The sequence below is a fragment of the Helianthus annuus genome, chromosome 11 (assembly GCF_002127325.2).
Source record: "Helianthus annuus cultivar XRQ/B chromosome 11, HanXRQr2.0-SUNRISE, whole genome shotgun sequence".
Lineage (NCBI taxonomy): Eukaryota > Viridiplantae > Streptophyta > Magnoliopsida > Asterales > Asteraceae > Helianthus > Helianthus annuus.
Genome location: NC_035443.2, coordinates 88991331 through 89015690, shown reverse-complemented (window position 1 = coordinate 89015690; position 24360 = coordinate 88991331). Strand labels below are relative to the sequence as shown.

The following is a 24360-nucleotide window of genomic DNA, read 5'->3' as shown; positions in this document are numbered from 1 at the left end:
AAAGCCCAACCCATTGAAACCCTAATCCTTCCCCCTATAAATACCACTTATAACCAGCCTCTCTACCACTTTTGCAACACTAAAAACTCTCAAAACATCCTCCAAACCGTAGCTGAAAGCAAAGGTTCGAGCAGATTGACACCCCTTCACGAAAATGAGCATAACTCACTCATTTCTTAACGAAATCACTTGATTCTTTTTCCTACTTACTTGGATAATCATGGGGTTCGATTCCTAGACTTCTCCTTGGAGAAATCAGACCTGGAAATGCCCCGAAATCGTCCATAAACTTTTTGTTTGTTTTTTTATGTTCATCAAAAACTTGTTTAAACCTATGTAACTTGTGTTCAACACATCTCATACCTATGTCCTAATGCTTACAACTTATCCCATGGTTGGTTAAGCTTAAAAACAAGGTTGAGACATTTAAAATCAGAGGATTAAACCTCATAAACTTGGTGTTTTGTCTAGGGTTTCAACCCACAAATCATGTCAAGCTTAGGTCTTGATGAATGAGTGATTAGGGAACAACTTGGGTTGTCCTACATACAATCCTCACGTGATTTGATGATTTCTCTATAGTTAGGTTGTTTATGTTATTGTGCAAATCCTAGTTCGTGACCCTCCTTGGTTGTTGTTACACAGAGTGAAGTGGTGAACATTCAAGGGGTTCCTAAATGGAAGCATGTCCTTCCTACCTCATACATGACATCTATGATAACACGAGGTGCCTAAATGAAGATTCTAATCTTCTACCTCCTACTTGAATTATTGGACTAAATAATATGTAGTACTTAACCTAGATATATATATACACTCATTCGAACCTTTGATGTTGAACTCATGTTTATATGTTAAAGTAGTAGAACATCACCTAAGACCTAAACCTTGTTGTGATTCTTATGGGTGTTCAACTCATGAAAACATTATCATAACCCTTGTGGTTACCAAGTGTCATACAAGTATTAAGTGTTGAAGATGATTATTTTCACATGATATTCACATATCTTACTTTTTATGTTGTTTTGAATGCCGAATCTCGACTCTAAGCATACTTGAACTTTAACCCTACACATTCAATCTTCCAACCTCATCAACTCGTCAATAATTGGATAATTGGAAAGCATATGCAAACTTTGTGAGTATACTCGTATTTCCCCCTTTTTACTTTTACCACTTTTGGGGTGTAACATGTTTATCTATCAACTTACACATGAACATTTTGCTTAACACATAAACATTCCTATAACATGCTTGTATACGTGATGGCTTGATGCTTTAAACTTGGATTTATCTTATGTGTTGAATTTACCATTAACTTCGTACGAGCCAAACCGTGACATATGTAGCGCTATAGGATTAACGACCCGCCCCTTTATCTCGGTTATGTCATGAGCATATTGCGTTTCCTTGGTTTGATATGTTAGACACATACCATATTTAAAGGCTTATCTTGAATCACATGCTTGCTATGAGGAATTGTTCAAAACTTATCTTTTGCTATGTACGTATCAAACTTGTATACTCGCCTTTGCTTTTGCATTGAACTTTATTTTAACATGTTACAGGTGGATGTTGACGATGCATGGAATCTAGTAGGATGCTTAGATACCCACTTAGAAAGAATTGTATTTGTATTGTATCATTTTATTATTCATGTTGTTGTACTTTGTTTCAAAACCTTGTACTTGATTCTTTAGAAATGAAATGATTATTTAAATACTTGTCACAATTATTAGCGTTATGATGTCTCGAGTAATCTTCACACTTCGTCTCATCCCGATGTTTCCGCCATTGGTTAGGGGGTGACATAATCACATCCGGAATTAACTCGGCTTCTTTGGCTGTCAGTACGAAGGCTCTAGCATTCTTCTTAGGCCCTTCGGTTGTCTTTACCTTGTTGTTAGTTGCTGTAGCTAATTTTGGGCAATTTGTTCGGATATGACCCGCGTCTCCGTAGTTGTAGTATAATCTAGCATTAGCTTTCTTTCTACACTCTTCTTCCTTATGTCCCGGTATCTTGCAGAAGTTGTAAAACACCACACACTTTCTTGAATGCTTCTTTTTACAGGACTTACAGAAAGGTAATGAAGAGGATGGACTTGATCCTTTCTTACGGTAAGAATTACCAGAACGTAGTTCCTGGGTAATTCTTTGGGCTAGATCCTTTTTCTGGTTTTCTTCATGTGTGCGTATTAGTCCATCTGTCAGAGTGTTAGCAAGCTCCACTGTTTCTTCAATTGTTTGTGGTCTAGCTTCTTTGACCATATCTCTGATTTCACTAATTAATCCTCAGATGTAACGGGAGATTAATATTGGTTCAGGCGAAGCTAGTGTTGGTACTATTATTGCATATTCGAAGAATTTGGTAGTAAATTCCCGACAATTTACCCCAATCATTTTATGGTTTAGGAATTTATTGACTATCTGCTCATTTTCGTGAGGAGGACAGAATTTCCTTTCAATTATTTCCTTAAAATCATTCCATTCCATATTATAGACCATGTCACTTCCTTTTGATTGAAGAATGGTATTCCATCATTCTAATGCTTTATCCTTGAAAAGGTTAGAAGTATACATGATTTTATCTTCTTCAGCACATTTATTAATCTTTAAAACCGTGTCAGTCTTCTCTAGCCAGCGTAAGGCTGAAATGGCTCCTTCATTACCCCATAATTCGATTGGCTTACATGACAGGAACTCTTTGTAAGAACAACCATAAGCGATCGTTTTCTTTCATTTTGGAATTGGAGCTTTGACAAGAAAGCCATTATCTCCATTAACGCTGTGACTTGGCTCAGTATGCGTACGTGTACTGCTTATAATAGTATTATCGTTTACGGTCTTAGGTTTATTAATAGCTTCAATAATAAATGGCATGGCATCAATTATTCCTTCTGTAACTATATGTTCTATAGCACTTTTATCCACGGGTTTCCGTTATCATTATTAGCCTGAACTCCCTGATTTACTTCGTTCGACATCTGGATTGTAAACATTAACAGGTGTTGGTATCACAGAATAAATTAAACAAACAAATTTATTACACATTTAATCAAAACCTTCGATTATTGCGACGTGTACTCTTTTTATATATATGTTGCATCAATACGAATTGCATCTCCATCTCGTCATACTTCCAGACGAGATTTTCTCCTATATCATGAATCCTGTTTCCTTCTTCTATAAGTTCTTTGCCATAGTAACGAAGTTCAGCTACATTATCAGGATTCATGAAGGGAATATTGCTGGTATTGGTTCATTGTATGCAGGTACTGGTTCTCCGTATGGTAAATAGGGATTGGGCTCATTCATCATGTTCTGAAATTCCCAGTCGTTTGTCCGCCATTGTTCCAGTGGATCTGGTGCAGGTATCCTAGGTATTTCTTCAGGCTTAAATGCTAATATTGGTAGTGGGTTCTCTTGAATAGGTTCAGGTACAGTCGTATTAGTGCTAAAGGTTGTTCTAGGTATAATGGTAGCAATTGTGGTTCTGGTTCCGCTAACAGATTTAAGTTTATTTCACTTCCTGTGGGTTGGAAAAGATCACAGTTTACTAGTCTTTTATCTAACTCCTCCCACAGTGGTTTGGTCACAGGTATTGAGCCGGTCCCTCTACTAGTGTTATAGTTGCTTCCTGGTTTTTCTTTTTCCTTCTTTTCTCTCTCTTTCCTTTGTTAAACCAACCTTCTTTTTAGGTGGAAAGGTTTCAGTGGTTTGAGCTTGAAAAACAAAGGATCCTTTGGTGTCTGCTTCATATCCTGATGCAGTCTCGGATGGTCCTTCATCCATCTCTGAATCAGACATGTGTTGAAAGACATCAGACACATTTTGGTCACTCATACTGTGAACTCAGAAATTGTCAAAATAACATAAAAATCATATACGTGTATCTAAATTTATTTACTCAGAGATATCACATAAATTATTATATTAATTTCCTAACATAAATGTTTAAGTTTAGGTATTAAAAGAACACCTAAATAGCTTAAACCAGTGGCTCTGATACCACCTTCTGTCACAGTGACGTGAAATCAAAATCTCACTCAAATTTAATCCAAATACAACTAATTAGCTAGCGGTAAATGGGTATTGAACACAGGGAGTTTGTGGAAAATGTGTTATCTAAATAGCTTTTATAAAGACTAAATTAGACTAAGTTGTAGAAAATGTAAATTCAGAGATTGGATTGATTGGTTTTAACTAAATAAATTGAACTAGACTAGATTGCAAACCAAAGATTGAATTTTGTAAACAGGTTAAGAAAGAGGGACCATCCTAGGTTGCAGGTTTTAATTGACACTAACGCTTATGCCCAACTAGAAAGAACCACATAGACATGGCTCGTGTTTGGTTACTTGTTTGTGATAAAAGGGAACTAAGTACTCGGATTGCAAGAACACGAGGTTGTTACCCGATGACCAGTTAACTAATATCCAACCCTAATCCCTCCCATGATATCTCGATTGCCGATGGCACCAAGAACGTATGGTTTAGACTGTGATCAAACACAAATTAATACTTTACAAACAAACATCCAAACACCATAACAAGCTAAACAAACATTGCAAGTTTATTATTCTAGATATTCAAGCAAGAACATAAGTGTCTCAAACAAACCTTCCACCTAAGATGATCACCAACGAAATTAGCCGCTCACAGTGCGGTGGATCATCATAGCATCAAAATTAATGTTCATAAGAATCAAAAACACAAACCAAATGTTTAGAATTGTCCAAAAACCAAGAACAAGCTCCAAATTCGCCCCTAGCTGCTCTCCAAAACGTAACAATGATTGGAATGGTGAAAAGTCTCAGCTAATGGGCATTAAACATGGGAGTTACATTTTTCCTCAGAGTCTACCATGGTAGCTTTCAACTTCATACGGTGGCTTCTTACTGCCTTACGGTGGAAAAAAGATGATTTGGGGCTACTGTAGCTTACGGTAGCCATTGAAAGCTATAGTAGAGGCTGGATAATTCTCCTTTGTTTCTTCAACTTTGGTACTTGAACTCCAAATCAACCGACTTCCATCCGAAGCTGCATTTTCACACTTTTAAAGCCCCGAACATACCTGGAAGATGAGAAACCGTAGTTATCTAATTCAGGATAAAAACATGACTAAATGCGAGATTAAATTATCTTTTAAAACACTTAAGGGTCGTCCTACGGACTACCCGTCACACAGCCCCCGACCACACCCTGGACGGGAGCTGTAAACCAGATGACAGATGGTATTAGTGTTTATTAAATTTGCAGCAGAAAATATCATCAGGATCGTAGTTAGGAAATAATGTCAGAGTTTGTAAAACACCAAACTTTTAATATTAAACAGATGGGATAAAACCCATGTCACATTCAAATGTTTTTATAGGGTTAAACCCTAATTTACTAAAAACATAAATTTCTTCTTTTATTCAGGTAATCATAACCACTTTATTTAAGCCTTCAGTGCTCCGTAGCGGGCTTTTATTACCTTCACGATAAGTTACCTGAAACGCGTTTAAAACATTTTCTCAGTAAAAATACTGGTGAGTTCATTCAATTTTATAAAAAGACACATTGTTATATTTTACAGTATCAAGGGTGATTACATTGTTTATATCTAACAAATACTCCATTCGGTATTTGTCACTCGACCGGATCTATGGCTATGGTCATATCACACATTGGCTAACCCGCTGTCCAATGGTGAAAATTATCAAGTAATGTTTACAAACCCCACATACTAGTAGTAATTTGCAAAATACAAAAACTTAATCGCTGTAAGGATAACTGAAAAACATTTAGGGTTTTGCAAAGCATTTGATAAAAAGAAAGAATGACTCACTTTGTAGACTTAGGGTTTAACTTAAAGCCTCCTGGTAATATATCATGATATAATTCCTAAGTTCCTAAAAAAATATACACTGCACACATGTTAGTGTAATAACCCAACTCAAACTTTATTGATACATCACGAGATCAAAGCCCTAACGTAGTTAACAAAGTATAGCCTTATTCAGCCAGCACCTTGACATCCGTTTCTGGGTTTTGGATCGATCATACAAGGTATCGAATCAGTGACTAGGGGTTAAAATACTTACAACGGGGCAAAGCTTTGCAGAATTTAGGGGTGTACTCGGAGATATAAGCAGAGAATTTCGTTAAAAGAACATCGAAATTGTGTAGCAGCTTCAGTCCCAAGCCACCCCATTTATAGGGCCACCCGGCTCTCTCCCGCGCATAGCGCACGGGTATGGGGGCCCCCCGCGTTTCACGGCCGAAGGCACCTAGTCCTAGACTAGCATGGTTTGCAAGTATAGCCTGACCACTTGTTCTAATCGAGTCCCATGCGTCCCTACCATCAGCTGCGCGTCGCGGGAGCTTTAGGGGTCCCTCCCGCGTGTCTCCTGAGAGTCCAGTTTCAAGATCTTTTTTTTTGCCTGGTTCACGCCGTACAAGTCCGTGGTTGTGATCAGAGGTCCTTATAAGGTGTTTTGGGTGTTGTTACAAACCCTCAACCGCTCCAGTAGTTAAGGGAGATGTTTTTGGTTCATTCCAATGTCCGACAACATAGGTTGAAAAAGGAGCAAATGAGCAGATACCTTATGCATCAGTAGCTGGGAGCCTGATGTATGCTTAAGTCTGTTCTCGCCCAAATATTGCTTATATTGTTGGGATCCTAGGCCATTATTAAACTAATCCTAGCCTAGATCACTGGAAAGTAACTAAAAAAGTACTTTGATATCTGCAAGGTTCAAAAAGAGTATAAACTGACTTATTGAAGAAGTGATCATTTAGAAGTGGTAGGCTATTCTGATTATGATGTTTCCAAATGCAAAGATGACAAGAAATCCACTTCGGGCTATATCTTTATGTTCGCAGGCAGACCCATTTCATGGAGGAGTCATAAACAACAGTTAACCACAACTTCCACAATGATAGCAGAAACATTGTTGTTTATAACGCAGCCTGTCATGGAATGTTGCTTAAGACTCTGATCACTGGACTCAAAATCATTAATTCCAAATCTAGATCATTGAAGCATTATTGTGATAACCCATCTGCCGTTAGTTTATCGAACAGTTACAGTTCGTCTGGAGCTAGTTTATATCTCGATATAACGTATTTGTTCGTATGAGAACGAGTAGAGGAAAATAATCTTTGTATTGAGTATATAAGTACTAAAAATATGCTTGCGGATCTGATGACTAAAAGTCTCCCACCAAAAGTTTTCGAAGAACATGTTTCGAATATGGGATTTACTAAAGACCTTATTTAATTGCATAATACTTACTTATGTTTTAATTAATGAAATTTCCTCGGTTTTAATTTTGTATGTCTCTATTATATGTTCTGTCGGTATAATGACAGATAGACAAATATAAATACAAATCAAAGGTTCAAAGATTTTGATCATAAAATGTTAGGTTTAAATTGATGTTGTAGTATGATTAGTGGGGGTCCTGAGTTGAATGATGACTCAACGGTTGTATTTCTTTGCTGCGGTTCTTGGTTTAAAGTTAAAATGAGTGTTAACACCTGATCAGGATTATCTAATGCTCATAGGATTATCTAATGCTCATAAAAAAATGATTATTCGGCTAAGTGGCAGAATGTAAGATTAAATATAATTATTATATTTATTTAATTTAGTAGCCATTATAATAATTTATATTATATAAATCAAAATATAACTATACCTAATAATATATTAGTTGGTAATTGCTGATGATCCGATTTACTCTTATTAACTAATTAGGTTTCTCCTTGAGTATATTTAAAAAGATTACTGGTTAGACTCTCATAACAATCACATCAAATTCATCTTTCTCCTCTCTTTCCATTCACGAGTTCTTCATCTTAAAAAAAAACTCGGTACTATCATCAAGAACATACACTCTCAACGAGAATCAAATCATGCTAGATAGCATGTCAAACTCCATAGTTGCATCTGTATATGGACTATCTGCTGATTTGTATGCTATAACAAGTATTATTTACATGTTTTTCATTATGTTTAGTCAATCTTACGAGTTGTAATTTTATTAAATAGAAAGAGAGTTGGAAGAAGAATGGTTAATGCCTACCTTTGATGTTGTTCTTTTAAAACAAAATATAGTGGAATCTATATCTAATTCTTCATAGCTCTACTTCTTACCTTGTTGTGAATCAAGGATATCGCAAATTTGTTATTCAGTTCAGTAAATATGCAAAAATAATTTAATATGATTATATGTGTGTAAAGTTAGTAAAACTGTATTTTTTTCAATAATTACATGTTTAGTTAATGCAAAATTTTAGTATAAAAAGGCATCACCTTAAATCATATAATTAATTTCAAAAATATATATTTAAGTAAGCAAACAATACAAGAGATTGCATGAAAACTGTTTGTTACGTGCATCTGGACAAAGCGTCAAACAGCAAAACTGTCCACCGACTCCAGGATTATTTTATTGGGCTTTTTTTCTATGAAAGCAAAGAATATTACTTTATTTATTAGCATATGCATAAACTTTAAAAGTTATGCTAATAAACGTATAATTAAGTATCAGTCAATATAAAATATTATACAGAGGACACATTGAATAGAAATTCAATTGAAAGAAAAAAAATCTACTGTAGTGGTGTTACCTAGGTAAATTGGAGATAAAAGAGAGTGAATTATGCAAATACAAAATTGTGTTATCTTCAACTCCAAAAAGGATAAGTTACCTTGCAATTAAGAAAGTTAAGTGGTTTATAATTTGCATAAATAAAAGGAGGAAAAGCAGCGGCTGTGGTGAGTCACTTGAAACAATTAGTACAAATGTATATAGTTCTCATGATTTACTACTTATAGTTCCATGATATTGAACTACGACTACGATGAATTGAGCAGGTAGGGATTTTTTTTTCTCATGTGAAAACAAAGTAAGATGTAACATCATTACATGATTTCCAAATCATTGTTTATTTTTTAACTTTTATTGTTAGTAGTAATAACAATACTAGTAGCGGCACTACTAACGCCATTGTTAGAAAAAGGAAAAAAAAATAATTTAAAGAAAATTATGAATCCTCAACATCATCTCCATATTTATCAAAGTTTTTACTTTTTTATTCTTTCTTGTAAAACCTATAAATAAAGGCTTGTTTTTCTGTTTTGTATGCAAGAAATAAATCAATAAAATTCAGTTTTTTTATTATCTTTTATTATCTCTGATTATCATTTACAACTTGGTATCAGAGCAGAGTTTCTGATCCGTGAAACATCTTGCTCATCGTCTACAATCAATCACAACCAAAACCAAAATCAAACATCAAACCTGCCGTCACCCTTACCGGAAACTCCATCTCCGGCCAGTCATACCAGCCGCTGCCGCCACACCCATCCTTGTCCGCAAAACCCTAAACTAGTTGCACACTCCAGACAACAAAATCAAACTCAAAAAGGGAAAAAGAACCAGGAAAATCAGACTAACCGCACCGAGAAGAAAACCACAGTTCCGGCGAATCACAGTTAGGCCGCCGTAATCATCTGTTCCGGCGAATCAAATGTTGCCGTCGAAAACCATAGTTGCCGCCGCCGCTGAAAACCCTAAAATCTGCCGCGGTGTTCATCTGTGCCAAATCCGCGGCTGCAACTCAAATCCGCTGCCTGCTACTCATCTGGGCTTCATATCCGCTGCTGTTGCTTAGAGACTTATGCTGGTGGTGACCGGATCTGTAAAGGAGCTATAGAAAGAGAAGGAGTGCCTCAAGAAACCCTAAAAACTTTTGCTGCACATTTTATATCCGCTGAGCGGATTTATTCTTCCTTTTTGGGCAACCTTAAATCTTGAACGTGAGTTCAAGTGGCACGATGTATTTAATAAAACGCCGGTGTATTTAAAAAATACGCCGATAAGAGAACAAGCCCGGCTTCGTTAGTCCAGCGTAATTGATAAATCATGAACGCGAGTTCAAGTGTCCAGCGTTTACACAGCTGCCATATCCGGAGACGATAGCCCAAACAACCGTACCAATAATGACGATCTCTCAATTCAACTTGCGAATCTTCTTCGAACCAACCTTAATACCCAATCTCAAACACCAAAACAAACCTTATCCGATAGCCTGAGGATCAGTATCAAGCTGAATAGTCAAAATTACGCTCTAGGGGCTCGAATGATTCGAGTCGCTATAGGCGGAAATCTAAGAACCTGTTGAGCCATATTACAGGAAACCTGCACCACCAAACCCGTCAGATGAACAATACGAGCAATGGGAACAGGACGATCTATTCGTGTTCTCATGGCTCATACAAAACATTGAACCAGGGTTAGCCGGTAACCTCACCGAGTTTCCCACTGCGAAGGCGTTGTGGGACGCATTGGTGGTTACATATAGCAGCGGGAAAGACAAACTACAAACCTTCGATTTACACGTCAAAGCAAACGAACTCAAGCAAAACGGCTCGGCCCTAGAAGATTTCTGGATCAAGTTACAAGGCATTTGGGGAGAAATAGATCGAATGGATCCAAATCCAATGACCTGCTCTGCTGACGTAGCAACATATAACAATATCAGGTCTGAACAAAAATTATTCCAATTCTTGAATGCTCTTGATAGGAAGTTTGACCTAGTCAAAAGAGAAATCCTTTGGTGGGATCCACTTCCCTCGGCTGAGCAAGCCTACGCGACTGTAAGGAAGGAGATGGCACATCAAGGAATCCTTGGTACCATCTCTGAAACTTCACAGTCCGGCGTGGCGGCGGGGCTTGTCGCCGGCGGAACCACTGAAACCGATGGACAGGGGTTAATCACGAAGGGGCAACGGCGATCGAACTTCACTGGAAAATCATCATCCCGAATCGACAAATCCAAACTGAAATGTAGTCACTGTGGGAAGAATAAACACACCAAGGATCAGTGTTTCAGAATTGTGGGGTTCCTTAACTGGTGGAGTGACAACCACAAAACTGAGAACCCGAATCAAGAGGGGAAGGTTGTCATTGCCATTGGTAACAACAAGGCCACTATCAACGACAGCGATGAGAAGGATGTCGGCAGTAATGCTTCTGAAGAAATAATTAGGGTTCAAAGTGAAGGCACATCTGAGGCTGGATATCAGGATGGATGGACGTGGCACTAAGTGTCCTAAAAGGCGAAGTGCTCCTATTAAAAATATTACGTTTCCGCTCAAAAAAAATCAAAACCAAACATAATCAAAACCGAAAATCAAAACCAAGTCAAGTTGAATCTGCTTCAAAAAAAAAAAAATAAGCTCAAAAAAAATCAAAGCTCAAAAAACCAAAACCCAAATCAAAACGAATGCCAAAACCCAAATGGCCAAGTTGAATTTTGGAAATACCATAATTTAACTTGAGCGGGAGTGTTAGAAAAAGGAAAAAAAATAATTTAGAGAAAATTATGGATCCTCAACATCATCTCCATATTTATCAAAGTCTTTCCTTTTTTTATTCTTTCTTGTAAAGCCTATACATAAAGGCTTGTTTTTCTGTTTTGTATGCAAGAAATAAATCAATAAAATTCAGTTCTTTTTTATTATCTTTTATCTCTGATTATCATTTACAATAGCCATGCGTTGTGGTAACTCTTCATAACCCCTTGTGATGCGGGGTTTATACGACACGTGGCAAATGTGTAAGAAATGGGGTTTATATAACTTGAGTGTGTAGTGGTTAACCCCTTGAATTATATATACATATCTATGTATATATACGTGTGTGAGAGAGAAACATTGTGTAGCGCTGTTATGATTTTTGTGAGGCATCCAGATTCAAGGCTTATAACGCCCCTCAGGGCGGTGTGCGGAGGCGCCATACGGGGCACTATGGTGGCCTCCGATGTCATATCACCCCCGACTACGGAGGGTCTAATAAATAACAAACACGTTAGATATTCACTTTCATAAGCTAATCACAGATCTCCGACAACCCCTCGACAGCTTATCTCTTTCATCCATCAACCACCTCACATTATATTTCCTCTCACCGGCCCTTTTCCGTCATACAAACAACACCTTGGACCCGCCATAATCAAACACAATCTCGTAATATAAAAGACTATTAGTCATTGAATCATCCAATATTACACACAAACAATACTAACTTAGGCCCTAATCCAATATCAAAATGATGAAACACTAAGTCGTCACAAGGTCTGACCTAGCTGGCTTGTCTCGTGAATAACAGTCAATCTCTATTCTTCTTTTGCCAAACAAAATTGGTACTCTTCTATCGATCCTGCAAAATGAAACAACACCAGTGAACTCGTTACAAGGAGGAGAGGTTGGGGGTTCTCCTTGTAACCACCTTCCAAAACATGAACACCAAAAATTACAAAACTAGTTACACATTATCTACAACTACAAAAACCATGAGGGAATAGCGCTAGGCATCTGTCTTTATTTAACTTTTAAATCTTCTGCTTTGCTAATATACGTGTTTAGCCCCTCTGTTTTTTTTAATCTTTTTCAGTGTCGAAACTTCAGATTTCCGACCGGGGGTCGAAAACATATATACCCAAAAATTTCTATAAAACGGGGGGTCGAAAACGTATATACCCAAAACTTTCTATACGAAAACTACATACTCTCCACTACTGAGCGAAAAGTTCGGGGGGTTGGCCGCCCCCTCCCGCCTCCACTATGCTTCGCCAATGATCTTTTTATTTGTTAACTTTGTTTTTATGCGTGTTTAGTCCCTTCGCTTTAACTTTGTTAGTGTACATGTTTAGTCCCTCTACTTTTATTTATTTTAGTATTTCATCTTTTAGCCTTTTTTCCCTTGCTATCGTAACGAATTAACCATGGGGAATAGTGATCGTTAGCTATTGGTGGACAACAGCTACTACTCTTGGACTTTAATAAAGTTACCTTATAATTCCTAAACTTTATTAAAATAAAAAATATTTGACACACGTATTTTTATCTATGTGTCGATGTAATTTTTATTGAGATCATGTTATGAGTAGTATGTACAAGTAACCGAAACACAGACCTGTATATTATTAAACTGAGAAATATCCTGCTTACCGCCCCGCAACGCGTACGGGGCATAAACTAGTAGACAACACACAACAATCGCAGGGCCGGTTTTGGGCCCGGCAAACCCGTGCCGACGCCCGAGGCCCAAAATTTCGAAGGGCCCGAAAAATATTTATAAGTTTGTATATATTTATTAAATTATATATTTAGTATATTCATCCATTTAACATTTCAAACAATATTGGTGGTGTAGTGGCAAAAACCATCTTAAAATAATGCAAAGGTCTCAAGTTCGAAACTTTGCTCCATCACTAAGTTTTTATTTTTGTAATTCATTTACCCTTAACCATAATTTTGGGCCCAATTCTTTTCGTCGCCCGAGGCCTAAATTTTTTTAAGAGTTTTCGGGACGGCTCTGAACAATCGATATATGATATCATTACAAAACCGTGTGCATATCACTTGATTTGATCACATGCCTAAATCAAACTCTAAATTTAGATTTTAAAGTAAGCTTTACAATAGACTGTCACAAAATATAATTTTTGTTACTTAAAACAAAAGATTTTGAATTCATTACATATAATAACAGGTATTTCTTAATCAGATTGTGTATAATTTCTTCTACAAAAGTTACCTAAATATTGATTTTTACTGTCATAAAATTAACTATATCATAGATTAATGCACATAACGTAAAATTATTGTGAAATGAGTTGATTTAGTCTCTTTGACGACAAGAATTTAGTATTATAATAACATTTCTTTAAACACAACCGGAATTTATGACGTTAATTATTTAAAAATGGTATTACCTTTTTCTCATGGAATGTTTTGTATTACTCTATGATATGGGCCAAGTGTGATCTTCTATAGGCCCAGTGAATCCTTGTGTACCCTTTTATTTTTGACTTATTGTCCTACCAAATCCCAGGCCACAATACATCTTATTAATATTCCTTGATGATTCTTTAGTTTAACTACTTTATTGTAGCTAAGTATTTTATTCTAATTTTCTAGGATTATAATATCATGTTTTGAAAATGCATATCCCATATGCCTAATAGTGTATAACTAAAATATGAATATTAAGATAGATGTATGATTAAGATAGATGCGTAATATGAATATTAAGATAGCCAAAAGGCATTCATCTATCGGTATCATCCCTAGATGCAACCAATCATAGTAGGGATAAGCATTTGAAACTGGTACAGTATTGATAATTTTTCATACCGATTATTTTTGATACCGATTTGATACTCACTTTTTGGCGTTTTTGATACTGGTACTTTCGGTTTTATAACGTACTGGTATTTTACTGATTTTTACCTTTAAATACTGGTATCTTACTATACTGAGCATTTTCGGTACCAGTACCCAATTTTGATGATTTTCAGTCCCTAAATCAGAGCCTATAACTATTCAAAGTTCTCTGATTTAATATAGAGGTTAAATTTGGATAAATTATATATAGTTACTTTATTATAAATATTTGTTTAATATACACCTTTAACTCACTTTGTGTTAATTTAATTTGATTATTATCTAATAACTTACGTTCACTATGTTGGTATCGTATTAGTATAGTAACCAAATGAACCGACCGACTTCTAACCTCATAGGTTAGTGGCGGAACTAGCCCATTAATTTAGAGGTGTCCCATAAAAAAGTTGTTGTCGGTAACGAAAACAAATTATGCTCGATAGTTCAGATTCGACGTTTTGTATCCACTTTCCAATTGCCGCCCATAATGAAAAAAACTTTATTTTAATGTTTTCTGTTCTGGGCTAAGCTTTGCCATTTACTAATTGGGATCCTTTCAATTATATTATTGTTAACTTGGGCTTAGTTTATAATTTGGGCTCAATTTATTCTACAACTTTTGGGTCGTAAATGGTTCGGACTTATAAACAATTGGGATTTTAATAACATCAACTATCCTATTTTTTTGTTAGAAGTATCTTCGTATTTATTTACGGGTATCCTTTGTATAAAATTGAAAAAAATACACTACGAATACGTTGTTGAGCTGTAGTCCGTGCTACCCCTATTACTACATTGGCTCCGCCCCTACCATAGGTCTTGTGTATTATCGTTTCAATTTCACGCCTTATACTATAAATAATATTTTTTTTTAGTTGTATTCAAACTATAACTAACATATTTTTTTGAAGCTGTATTCAAATTTGGTATGAAAACTATATAAAGTACTGATACTATACCAAAGTCGTGAAGAACCAACTCGATACCAACCGAAATCAAATTTCCATCGCATCATGCATGTAATCCCGCTAGTTATAATCAATAACCATTAACGTAACTACGAATTATTATAAACAACAGTTATAATTACTATTAATTAAAAAATTGTTTTTTATAAACAACAGTTATAATTACTATTGATTAAAAATTTGTTTTTGTTATAAACATAAATTCCAAGAAATCTACGATCCAAAAAGGCCCAATTGTACTAAAAAAATTCAGTTCTTCTAAGAAAGAAACACTTCAAGTATTCAACAAACGGATATCTTGCAACAGGCCCAACAGACACCATTTATAGCCCATTCAATATCCTCCTCATCAACCCAACTCCGAAACGACACCGTTATACAGTGGGACCCACCAGTCTATCTATTGAGTCCCCAACATTGCCACGTGTTAAAATAATAACCAATCACCATAAATATCACAGTTCCTTCAACGTCTAAAACGCCAAAACAAACACACTTTCAAATAAAAAATCACAAAACCCTTTCACCATGGCCGGAAGATCACTTCCGATCAGTCCGTACTCTCCGGCGACTCGCCTCCGACCACCGGACACACCGTGCCGGAAACCTATTTGCTTCAATTCGAACTCAAACTTCGAATATCACTTCCGATTCTCTGGCGTTCATGTGTTTCCGAATCGGTTAGGGTTTGAGAGGAGTCAGGTGTGGAGGATTAGATCGGATGTGAAATCAGAACCTTATGAGGTTTCGAAGTCAGCGCCTGGAGCGTTTAAGTTTAAGGAGAAGTTAGGTTTTGGTGTTGGTGTTGGAGAGAGGGAAGAAGATGGAGATGAGGTTGTTGAGGATGGTGTGATGTGGTGGGAGGAGTTTCCGAAGCGGTGGACGATTGTTGTTTTGTGCTTTTCCGCTTTTTTGCTGTGCAATATGGATAGAGTGAGGATTTGTTATTCTTGTTTTTGATTAATAATTTGGATTTGATTGAAGAATGTGAATATATAAAGTTGGTTAAGTTAGTTATTGACTTAGTTTGGTGGTTAATAGTTGTTTTGTGCTTTACGGTGTTTTTGCTGTGCAATATGGATAGAGTGAGGACTTGTTATTATTATTGTTTTGGATTTAATTGAATGATTTTGATAAAGTTGGATTGATGATTGGTGGAATGATGATAAAGTTGGATTTTGCTTTTAGTTTAGAGTATTCAATTCAATTGAAGAATCTGACTAAAATTGAATTGAATCATTGATAGTTGTTAGAGTAGTGAATGGTGATATAGAGTTAGTTACATTAGTTAGTTAGTTAGTTAGTTAGTTCGGTGCTTAGTTGTTATTTTGTGCTTTTCGGCTTTTCTGCTATGCAATACGGATAGACTGAGCTCTTGTTACTGCCGTTTTGTTTATATATTCACTATTTAATTTTAAAGAACAATGCGAATAAAGTTGAATTGTTGATTGGTGGAATAATGATATAGAGTTGGTTAAGTTAGTTATTGAGTTAGTTAGGTGGTTAATAGCTATTTTGTGCTTTTCTGCTTGTTATTACTATTTTGATGTACAATATTGAATTCAATTGAAGACTTGAAGAATTTTGAATTAATGATTGGTTGAATGATAATATAGAGTTAGTTACATTAGTTAGGTGGTTAATTTTATGCGTTTCTGCTTTTCTACTATGCAACATGGATAGAGTGAGCTGTTGTTACAACTGTTTTAGTTTACAGTATTGAATTCAATTGAAGAATCTGAACAAACTTGAATTGATGATTGGTAGAATGATAATATAGAGTTACTCAGATTAGTTAGTGAGTTAGTTAGGTGGTTAATACTTAATGGTACTGTTTAATTAACTACTATAAATAAGTGTGAGTTGTGTTGAACCATTAAGAGAATCCAGATACATTTTTACATATTACACTCTCTCTCTAGATTAGGTTAGATTAAACAGGGTTTGTTAGACTTGCACATGACAAGATCGGCGATTGGAGTTCTTGGGGTGTAGGATAAAGGTTTGTTTGTTTGTTTAGGGGTATATTAGGTCAGCTTAGATTGCTTTTAATCATGATACCTCATTAAAGGAAGTCTATTGTTTTGATACCGTATCTCATTCAGTAAGTTTAAATTTTTTGTGTAATACTCCTATTAAGTTGTTTTGAGTTGAGAATCAAAAGGAAATGGTTTAGTTACCTTGTGTGTAGTTTAGTGGACTGAATAGATTTTATAGGGTACTGGTTGGAGGTGTTCACTAATTAAATATCATGGGAAATATTGGATGAAGCTAATGTTTACAGAATTGGAATGTATAATATTGGATGTTTGTTCCATATTGCAGGTAAACATGAGCATTGCTATACTACCAATGTCATCAGAGTTCCATTGGAATTCTACAACTGTTGGTTTGATACAATCATCATTTTTCTGGGGCTACCTTTTAACACAGGTTTTCCCAATTCCTTCCTGCATTTAATCTGATTGTTGTTGTTTACATTATTGGTCCTGTTTGATTCTTAGAATGATATGTAAATGAACTGACATGTTATGAAAATCGGGCCGTGAAATTCATCCTTGTGAATACACTGTCAAGACTTGAGAGTTGGGGGGACTCGCTTGATTTGTTATCAGAAAAGACCTGGTGTGTAGGGCTGTAAACGAACAGGAACAAGACCTTGTTAGTGTTCGTTTGTTAAGGATATATATGTGTATTTGTTCACAAACTGTTCATGAACACTTACCGAACAAGATTTAATGTGTGTGTTCGTTCATTAAGAAAATGAACGTGTTCGTGTTTGTTTGTTAATTTTAGGCAACGAACGCAAGCGACGTTCATGAACACAAATGGAAATAAATGAACACAAACAAGCGTTCATGAAACATAATATATAGTGCACTGATATTTATTAAGTATTTAATTGGTTGATGTTTTGAATAAAATATAAAACCTAAAAACACTAATGAATAATCGAACATGTTACCAAACGTTCACGAACATAAACAAACGAACGCGGCCTCTGTTCATGTTCGTTTTTTAACTAAACGAACGAAATTTCTTGTTCGTTTCTGTTCATTTATTAAACAAACGAACTGTTCGCTGAACGTTCGGTTTGTTTGCAGCCCTACTGGTGTGCTTGTGGATTGAACAGTTGAACTAATGGTTATTAAGCTTAGATTGCAGGAGGCATATGGGCAGACACTGTAGGTGGGAAACGTGTTTTGGCATTTGGTGTAATATGGTGGTCGGTAGCTACAGTTCTTACGCCAATTGCTGCAAAATTGGGATTACCTTTCCTACTCATAGTGCGTGCGTTCATGGGTATAGGCGAGGTTCGTTTTCTTCCTCACATATCTCTTCTCAAACTCATTACTCAACCATTGAGTCTGTTTTTATTGATGTACTTTTAGTTTGTCACAAAAGTTCATCTGATGTTCTTCTTGTAGGGTGTGGCTATGCCAGCTATGAACAATCTTTTGTCGAAATGGGTTCCTGTTGCAGAGAGAAGTAGATCATTGGCTCTAGTATATAGCGGAATGTACCTTGGGTCCGTCACTGGCCTTGCATTTTCACCGTTCTTAATACATTCCTATGGATGGCCCTCGGTGTTTTTCTCTTTTGGTTCTCTAGGGACAGTGTGGGCTGCATTATGGTTAAATAAGGTAGTCTTTTTATAATACAATCACTTTCATACCTTTTCAACATCATACCTTCTAACTTTTTTTATACATGCAGAAACTGATTGGATATGCTTTTTTGTACACAACTAATGTGTCACTTTGATTAAAAAAAGTATATTATTTCAAACCATTTTCGTCCCTGAGGTTTGGCCAGTTTTGCGACTTTCATCTAGAGGTTTGTTTTTTTTTTTGCATCTGGATCCAAATGGTTTAAAAACTCTATCCTTTTTTCTCCATTAAGTCGGGGGTATTTTCGTATATCAAGTGAAAAATAGCTTAAGTGAATACTTGTACATTATTCTAAATGCTTGTCCATAAAGTGAAAAAGACCGAATTTCCCTTTAAGTTAACAAAAAGGACAGAAATACCCTTGACTTAACGGAGAATAATGGATGGAGTTAGCGAGCCGGATGAAAATGGCAAGATTTCAAACCTTTTGGATCCAGATTCGAGAAAACAAACCTTTGGACGAAAGTCTCAAAACTGGCCAAACCTCAGGGAAGAAAATGGCATTTTACTCTAACCCTTTTGACTTGTTACCTTTTAAGCTATTTTTTCGACCCATTTTATAGTAATTGCATTGAAATTGATACCTCTTTTAGTTAAATTTTGTCTCATTTAGTGACATACCTGTGTTTACTGTCAAATGTTCTGTTTTTTAAAATACTTGTAAATTTTAGGCTTACAGTTCACCACTTGAAGATCCTGAACTACGTCCGGAAGAAAAGAAGCTGATATTTAAAAATAGAGTTTCTGAGGAGCCTGTTAAAAGTATTCCTTGGGGATTAATTTTATCAAAAGCCCCTGTTTGGGCTTTAATAACTTGTCATTTTTGTCACAACTGGGGAACATTTATTCTCCTCACATGGATGCCTACTTACTATAACCAGGTTAGTCTTTCTACGTTGCACTATCCGAAAATCCCGGCTGTGTTCCAGAAAGTTTTAACCAATTTTTTATATTGAAAATATGTATGCATCAGTTATCACATGATTATGAAAACTGATGTATATTCTGAAAGTAATTAAGTAGTTGATCTTCATCACAGATTTTTTACTTAAATGCTTTTTCTTTTATGAAAACGCTACAGGTCCTGGGCTTCAATCTGACAGAATCTGGGCTGTTCTGTGTATTGCCTTGGCTAACTATGGCATTTTCTGCAAATCTTGGAGGATGGATAGCCGACACACTTGTGAGCAAAGGATGGTCTGTGACCACGGTTCGAAAGGTAATTTAAGAGGAGACGAAATGGGCCGGTGGGGCTGGTGGGTTGGGTTGGGTAGCGGGTTTGGCCCGAAACACTTTTCTTGTTCAAGTTTTACCAAATAATTAGTTTGTCAAATAAAATTACAATATTTAATATCATTTTAATAATAACCTAGAGTAAAGTACACGGATGGTCCCTGTGGTTTGCTAAAATTTTGGATTTGGTCTCTAGCTTTCCAAAAGTACACGGATAGTCCCTATGGTAGTACATTTAGTCCCCAGCCAACAAATCTAAAAGTTTTAGCATGTCCAAGTCAGGGACTAAATGTGTTACAAAGTGTAAACCATCGGGACCTTTTATATACTTTTGGAAAAAGTTGGGGACTCAATGTGTCACAAAGTGCAAACCATAGGGATCATCCGTTTACTTTTGAAAAGCTAGGGACCAAATCCAAAATTTTGGATTTTGGAAAACCACAGGACCATCTGTGTACTTTACTCATTAATCAAATTACTTTAATAAGATGATCAGGATGTTTAATGCGAATATGCGTTACAATTACACTTTGGGGGCAGCTTTTGGCCCGTTTTACCATTATCAAAAGTTCCCTTCAAAGTTATGTTTCTGATATTATTATTACCCTGAGATACAACATTACCCCAATCTAATATTCCTCTTCCATACCATGTCTGGAAAAATGTGTCAAAGATAATGTTTTATCTGATTCTAGCTTTTATTCTCATGATATTTATTCCTTTTACTCAAAAAAAAAAAAAAAAAAAAAAAAAAAACAGGTAATGCAGTCAATTGGATTCCTTGGACCTGCATTTTTCTTATCTCAATTAAGCCATGTTGACTCTCCTGCAATGGCTGTTTTTTGCATGGCGTGTAGTCAGGTTCGTGCTTAATTATACGAATAATTCTAATTATATCTTGAAATTGCCAGTTATTAAGCTAATTAGGTCTTATTCCAAATATTGCATAAACATAATATTTGCCAATCTTAATCTACAGGGTTCTGATGCATTTTCACAGTCTGGCTTATATTCAAATCATCAGGATATTGCCCCTCGATACTCTGTGAGCATCTAGACTGTCTCTAGCATCACTTATACAAGCAAAAAATGGTTGAAATTTGTTAATCTTTATGTTAATTAATAATAGGGGGTGTTGCTTGGTTTGTCTAATACCGCGGGAGTCCTAGCTGGTGTCTTTGGCACTGCAGCCACTGGTTACATCTTGCAACATGGTACACTTTTATCCCTTCACTACAATGAAAGTATTGTTATCGACTTATGGGTTAAGTTATTGTACAAATGGGTCTTAACATACAAAATACCCTTAACGTGAGAAGTAAAGGAGGGATTTTGAAATTTTGTTTTCCCTACTTGTTAAGCACGTATTTTAGTCACAGAATAAAAAAATGTGATTTTACACTAGTAGAGTAATTATGTGATTTTGTAGAGTAATAATTACTCTACTACTCTAAAATCATGATTTTTTTTACATTCTACAATTAAACATCACTCTTAAGTAGTAGGGGAAAGTAATTAAAAAAAATTCCCTCCACTTCTCACGTTAAGGGTAGCGATCTCGGCCCATTTTCTTTTGAATGAGTCTGTTCGGTTTGTGTATTATATCTAAAGGGTCAAACGTGTACATTGAAAAGCAAACCTTAAAAGGAAAAGGATTAAATGGGTTGAAAGTCGTCCCAAAGTCCTATCATAATAAACCTCATAAATCATTTTATAAAAAAAGACTATTATTAATAAATAGTGTTTCCGGTCAGCGCAACCTGATGCGCAAAAAAATAACATGTTAGCGCAACATCACATGCTCTTGGGACATATTATAATTAACTAGTGGGTTACCACCCGCGCTCCGCAACGGGTTCGACACGTAGGTAAAAATAAGCAAATCACGACAGTTTAAGTTGTTTGATGTTTTAGTTAAGGGGCTAATCATGTCATTATTAAAGTTGGGGGCTAAACATGTCATTATTGAAGTAGAGGGGCTAAATATGTCAATATTAAAGTAGAGGGGCTAAACATGTCATTATTAAAGTTGAGGGGCTAGACATTTCATTATTAAAGTTGAGGGGCTAAAGATGTCATTATTAAAGTTGTGGGGCTAAAGTTGTTTTAGTTAAGGGGCTAAACATATCATGATTAAAGTTGAAGGGGCTACATTCGTTTTAGTTAAGGGGCTATACATGTCATTACCAAAGTTGGTTCTGCCAATATTGAGGGGCCAATTTTGAGACCTCTAATTTCATTTTGGTGTACTTTATTTAATCTTGATAATATGTTTATATGAAAACTACATTTTCATTTTTTACACATAAATATTGGAGAAACTTCACACCGTGTGACATGTGGGCCAGGTTCATGGGATGAAGTATTTGACGTCGCAATCGGGCTATATTTGGCCGGAACAGTGATATGGAACCTTTTTTCTACGGGTGAGAAAATAATAGACTAAATTAAATAAGTTCTAGTTTGTCACCCGTAATGAAGCGAATTAGAATCGACAAATGGGTGCAACCATTTTTTGAGGCTCAATAGAAACAATGATGATATGTTTTCCCAAGCTCAAAAGATGACTCTTTGGCACACACAAACGGAGAGGAAATGCCTTTTCACGTAGCAGGTGCAAGGATAGAAAAATATAGGAAGATTTAGACACATTTTGATAGAATTTGTACATTATATGATACTAATACAATGCAAAAGTATTTCACCATTTATGAAATATAATACCCTTCTGTAAGTAGTTTTGTCGCGTATGTGATATTTTGTTTTAGAAGTGCCGCGTGTGGTTTGGACATTTTAACACGCATCTCTATTTAAAGTTTGTCGTTTTAACCGGTTAGTCGGTTAATATTCAGTTTGCAGTTCCCTGACTTTAAACTTAAATTTTAAACTTGTTCATGCGCCTCATCTTGGACCGGGATTGGTACTTGATCAACCATTTTTAGCTCGAATTCGTAGACTTTTAAGGAAGAATGGGTTAGTTTTGCTTCTAGTTCTTTAGTTTTGCCTTGGTAAAAGTCAAACATCAATCTAACTCTGTGTATTTACTTTTATTATTAAACAAGAAGCCCACTTCTAACATATCCTTCTTCTGGACCAAAGGACTTGTAGCTCAATGGTAGAGGTGGACAAAAAACAGTAACTGGACCCGGTCACAAAACTCGGAACCGGTTTCTTTAATACTCGGGTATTCTATACATGAAACCGAAACCGACCATACCCACAGGTTGTAGACAGGGTATGCATTTTGATCTTAATACCTGAAACCGGAACCGGAACCGGTACCGATCATACCCGAAACCTGACAAGAACCGGAATCGAAACCAATTATACCTGGCTATACCCAATACATGATTCTAATATCTATTTTTTTAAATTTATGTTAGTGCATTTATTTTAATTTGTTTACATTACACAAAGCATATTTAACTTAATAATAATAAACAAAGACGAGAAAATAGGGTACTAAAAACGCAATAAAGTTTTTAAAAAACCTGAAAAAATGGTACTAAAAACTCAGAAATAATGTATTTTAATACCCGGTTTCTTAAGAATCGGAACCGAACCCTATCCGGAACCGGTCACATACGGTATAGTTTTTAGTCAAATAACCGGAACCGAAACCAAACCGGTTATAGCATAACCGGTTCCAACCCTTATTTTAATAGCGAAACCGGTTCCATAACCGAAACTGGTAATTAAAAATACCCGCTTTGTGCACCTCTGCTCAATGGTATCAAGGTATTTGTTAAGGTGTAGTTTGTTTCAAGTGGTGAATGTGAGTCGCATTGTGGGCAAAATAAAGTATTTAAGAGTATGTTACTTTACGGTTTAAAAAAAAGTAAATACTTCTTGTGGATATGATACCATATCCATCTAGGTTCATAGACATAAACGATGATCATTGTGAGGTCTTGCAAATACCTAGATAAATTAGATATCTAGAGCAGGGTTGGGTGCGAATCCACAAGAAGCATGTGGTTAGTACGACACATTTTGTTTGACTATAAAACAAAAATCTGAAAAGTTTGTCTTGATTATGAAACCTTATCTCATTAAAGCAAATACAATGAAATTAAGAATGAGCAACACACAGGAAACAAAAATGCAAGATAGGAAACAAAGAATCACTTAGCTTTCGGGTTTGGTTATTTAGTTGCAATACTTCATACGCAATGAAACAAATGTTTAATCTTCTACATAGACATAACGTATATTGATTCTTGATTAACCTTAACGGCCTATGCCAAAACACATCAATGTGGCA

General features: G+C 35.9%; 2 protein-coding genes across 3 annotated transcripts; both read left to right on the top strand.

Moving 5' to 3' along the window:
• The first annotated feature begins 3163 nt into the window (after positions 1-3163).
• On the top strand, positions 3164-11101 carry LOC110919044. The gene is made up of 3 exons (XM_022163321.1): positions 3164-3290; positions 3432-3531; positions 10189-11101. The coding sequence occupies exons 1-3, from the start codon at positions 3164-3166 to the stop codon at positions 11099-11101; spliced, it is 1140 nt and encodes a 379-aa protein (XP_022019013.1).
• Positions 11102-15664: 4563 nt separating this feature from the next.
• On the top strand, positions 15665-22830 carry LOC110917167 (sodium-dependent phosphate transport protein 1, chloroplastic). Of its 2 annotated transcripts, none has more exons than XM_022161763.2 (10): positions 15665-16125; positions 17518-17625; positions 18351-18506; positions 18621-18836; positions 19535-19744; positions 19945-20082; positions 20856-20957; positions 21076-21141; positions 21226-21310; positions 22445-22830. In XM_022161763.2, exons 1-10 carry the CDS (start codon positions 15721-15723, stop codon positions 22540-22542), a joined length of 1584 nt encoding a protein of 527 aa, XP_022017455.1. In that variant the 5' UTR covers positions 15665-15720; the 3' UTR covers positions 22543-22830. The 2 variants fall into 2 exon arrangements, with proteins under 2 accessions (XP_022017455.1, XP_022017456.1); XM_022161764.2 differs by lacking the exon at positions 15665-16125 and adding an exon at positions 16156-16277.
• Positions 22831-24360: the final 1530 nt, after the last annotated feature.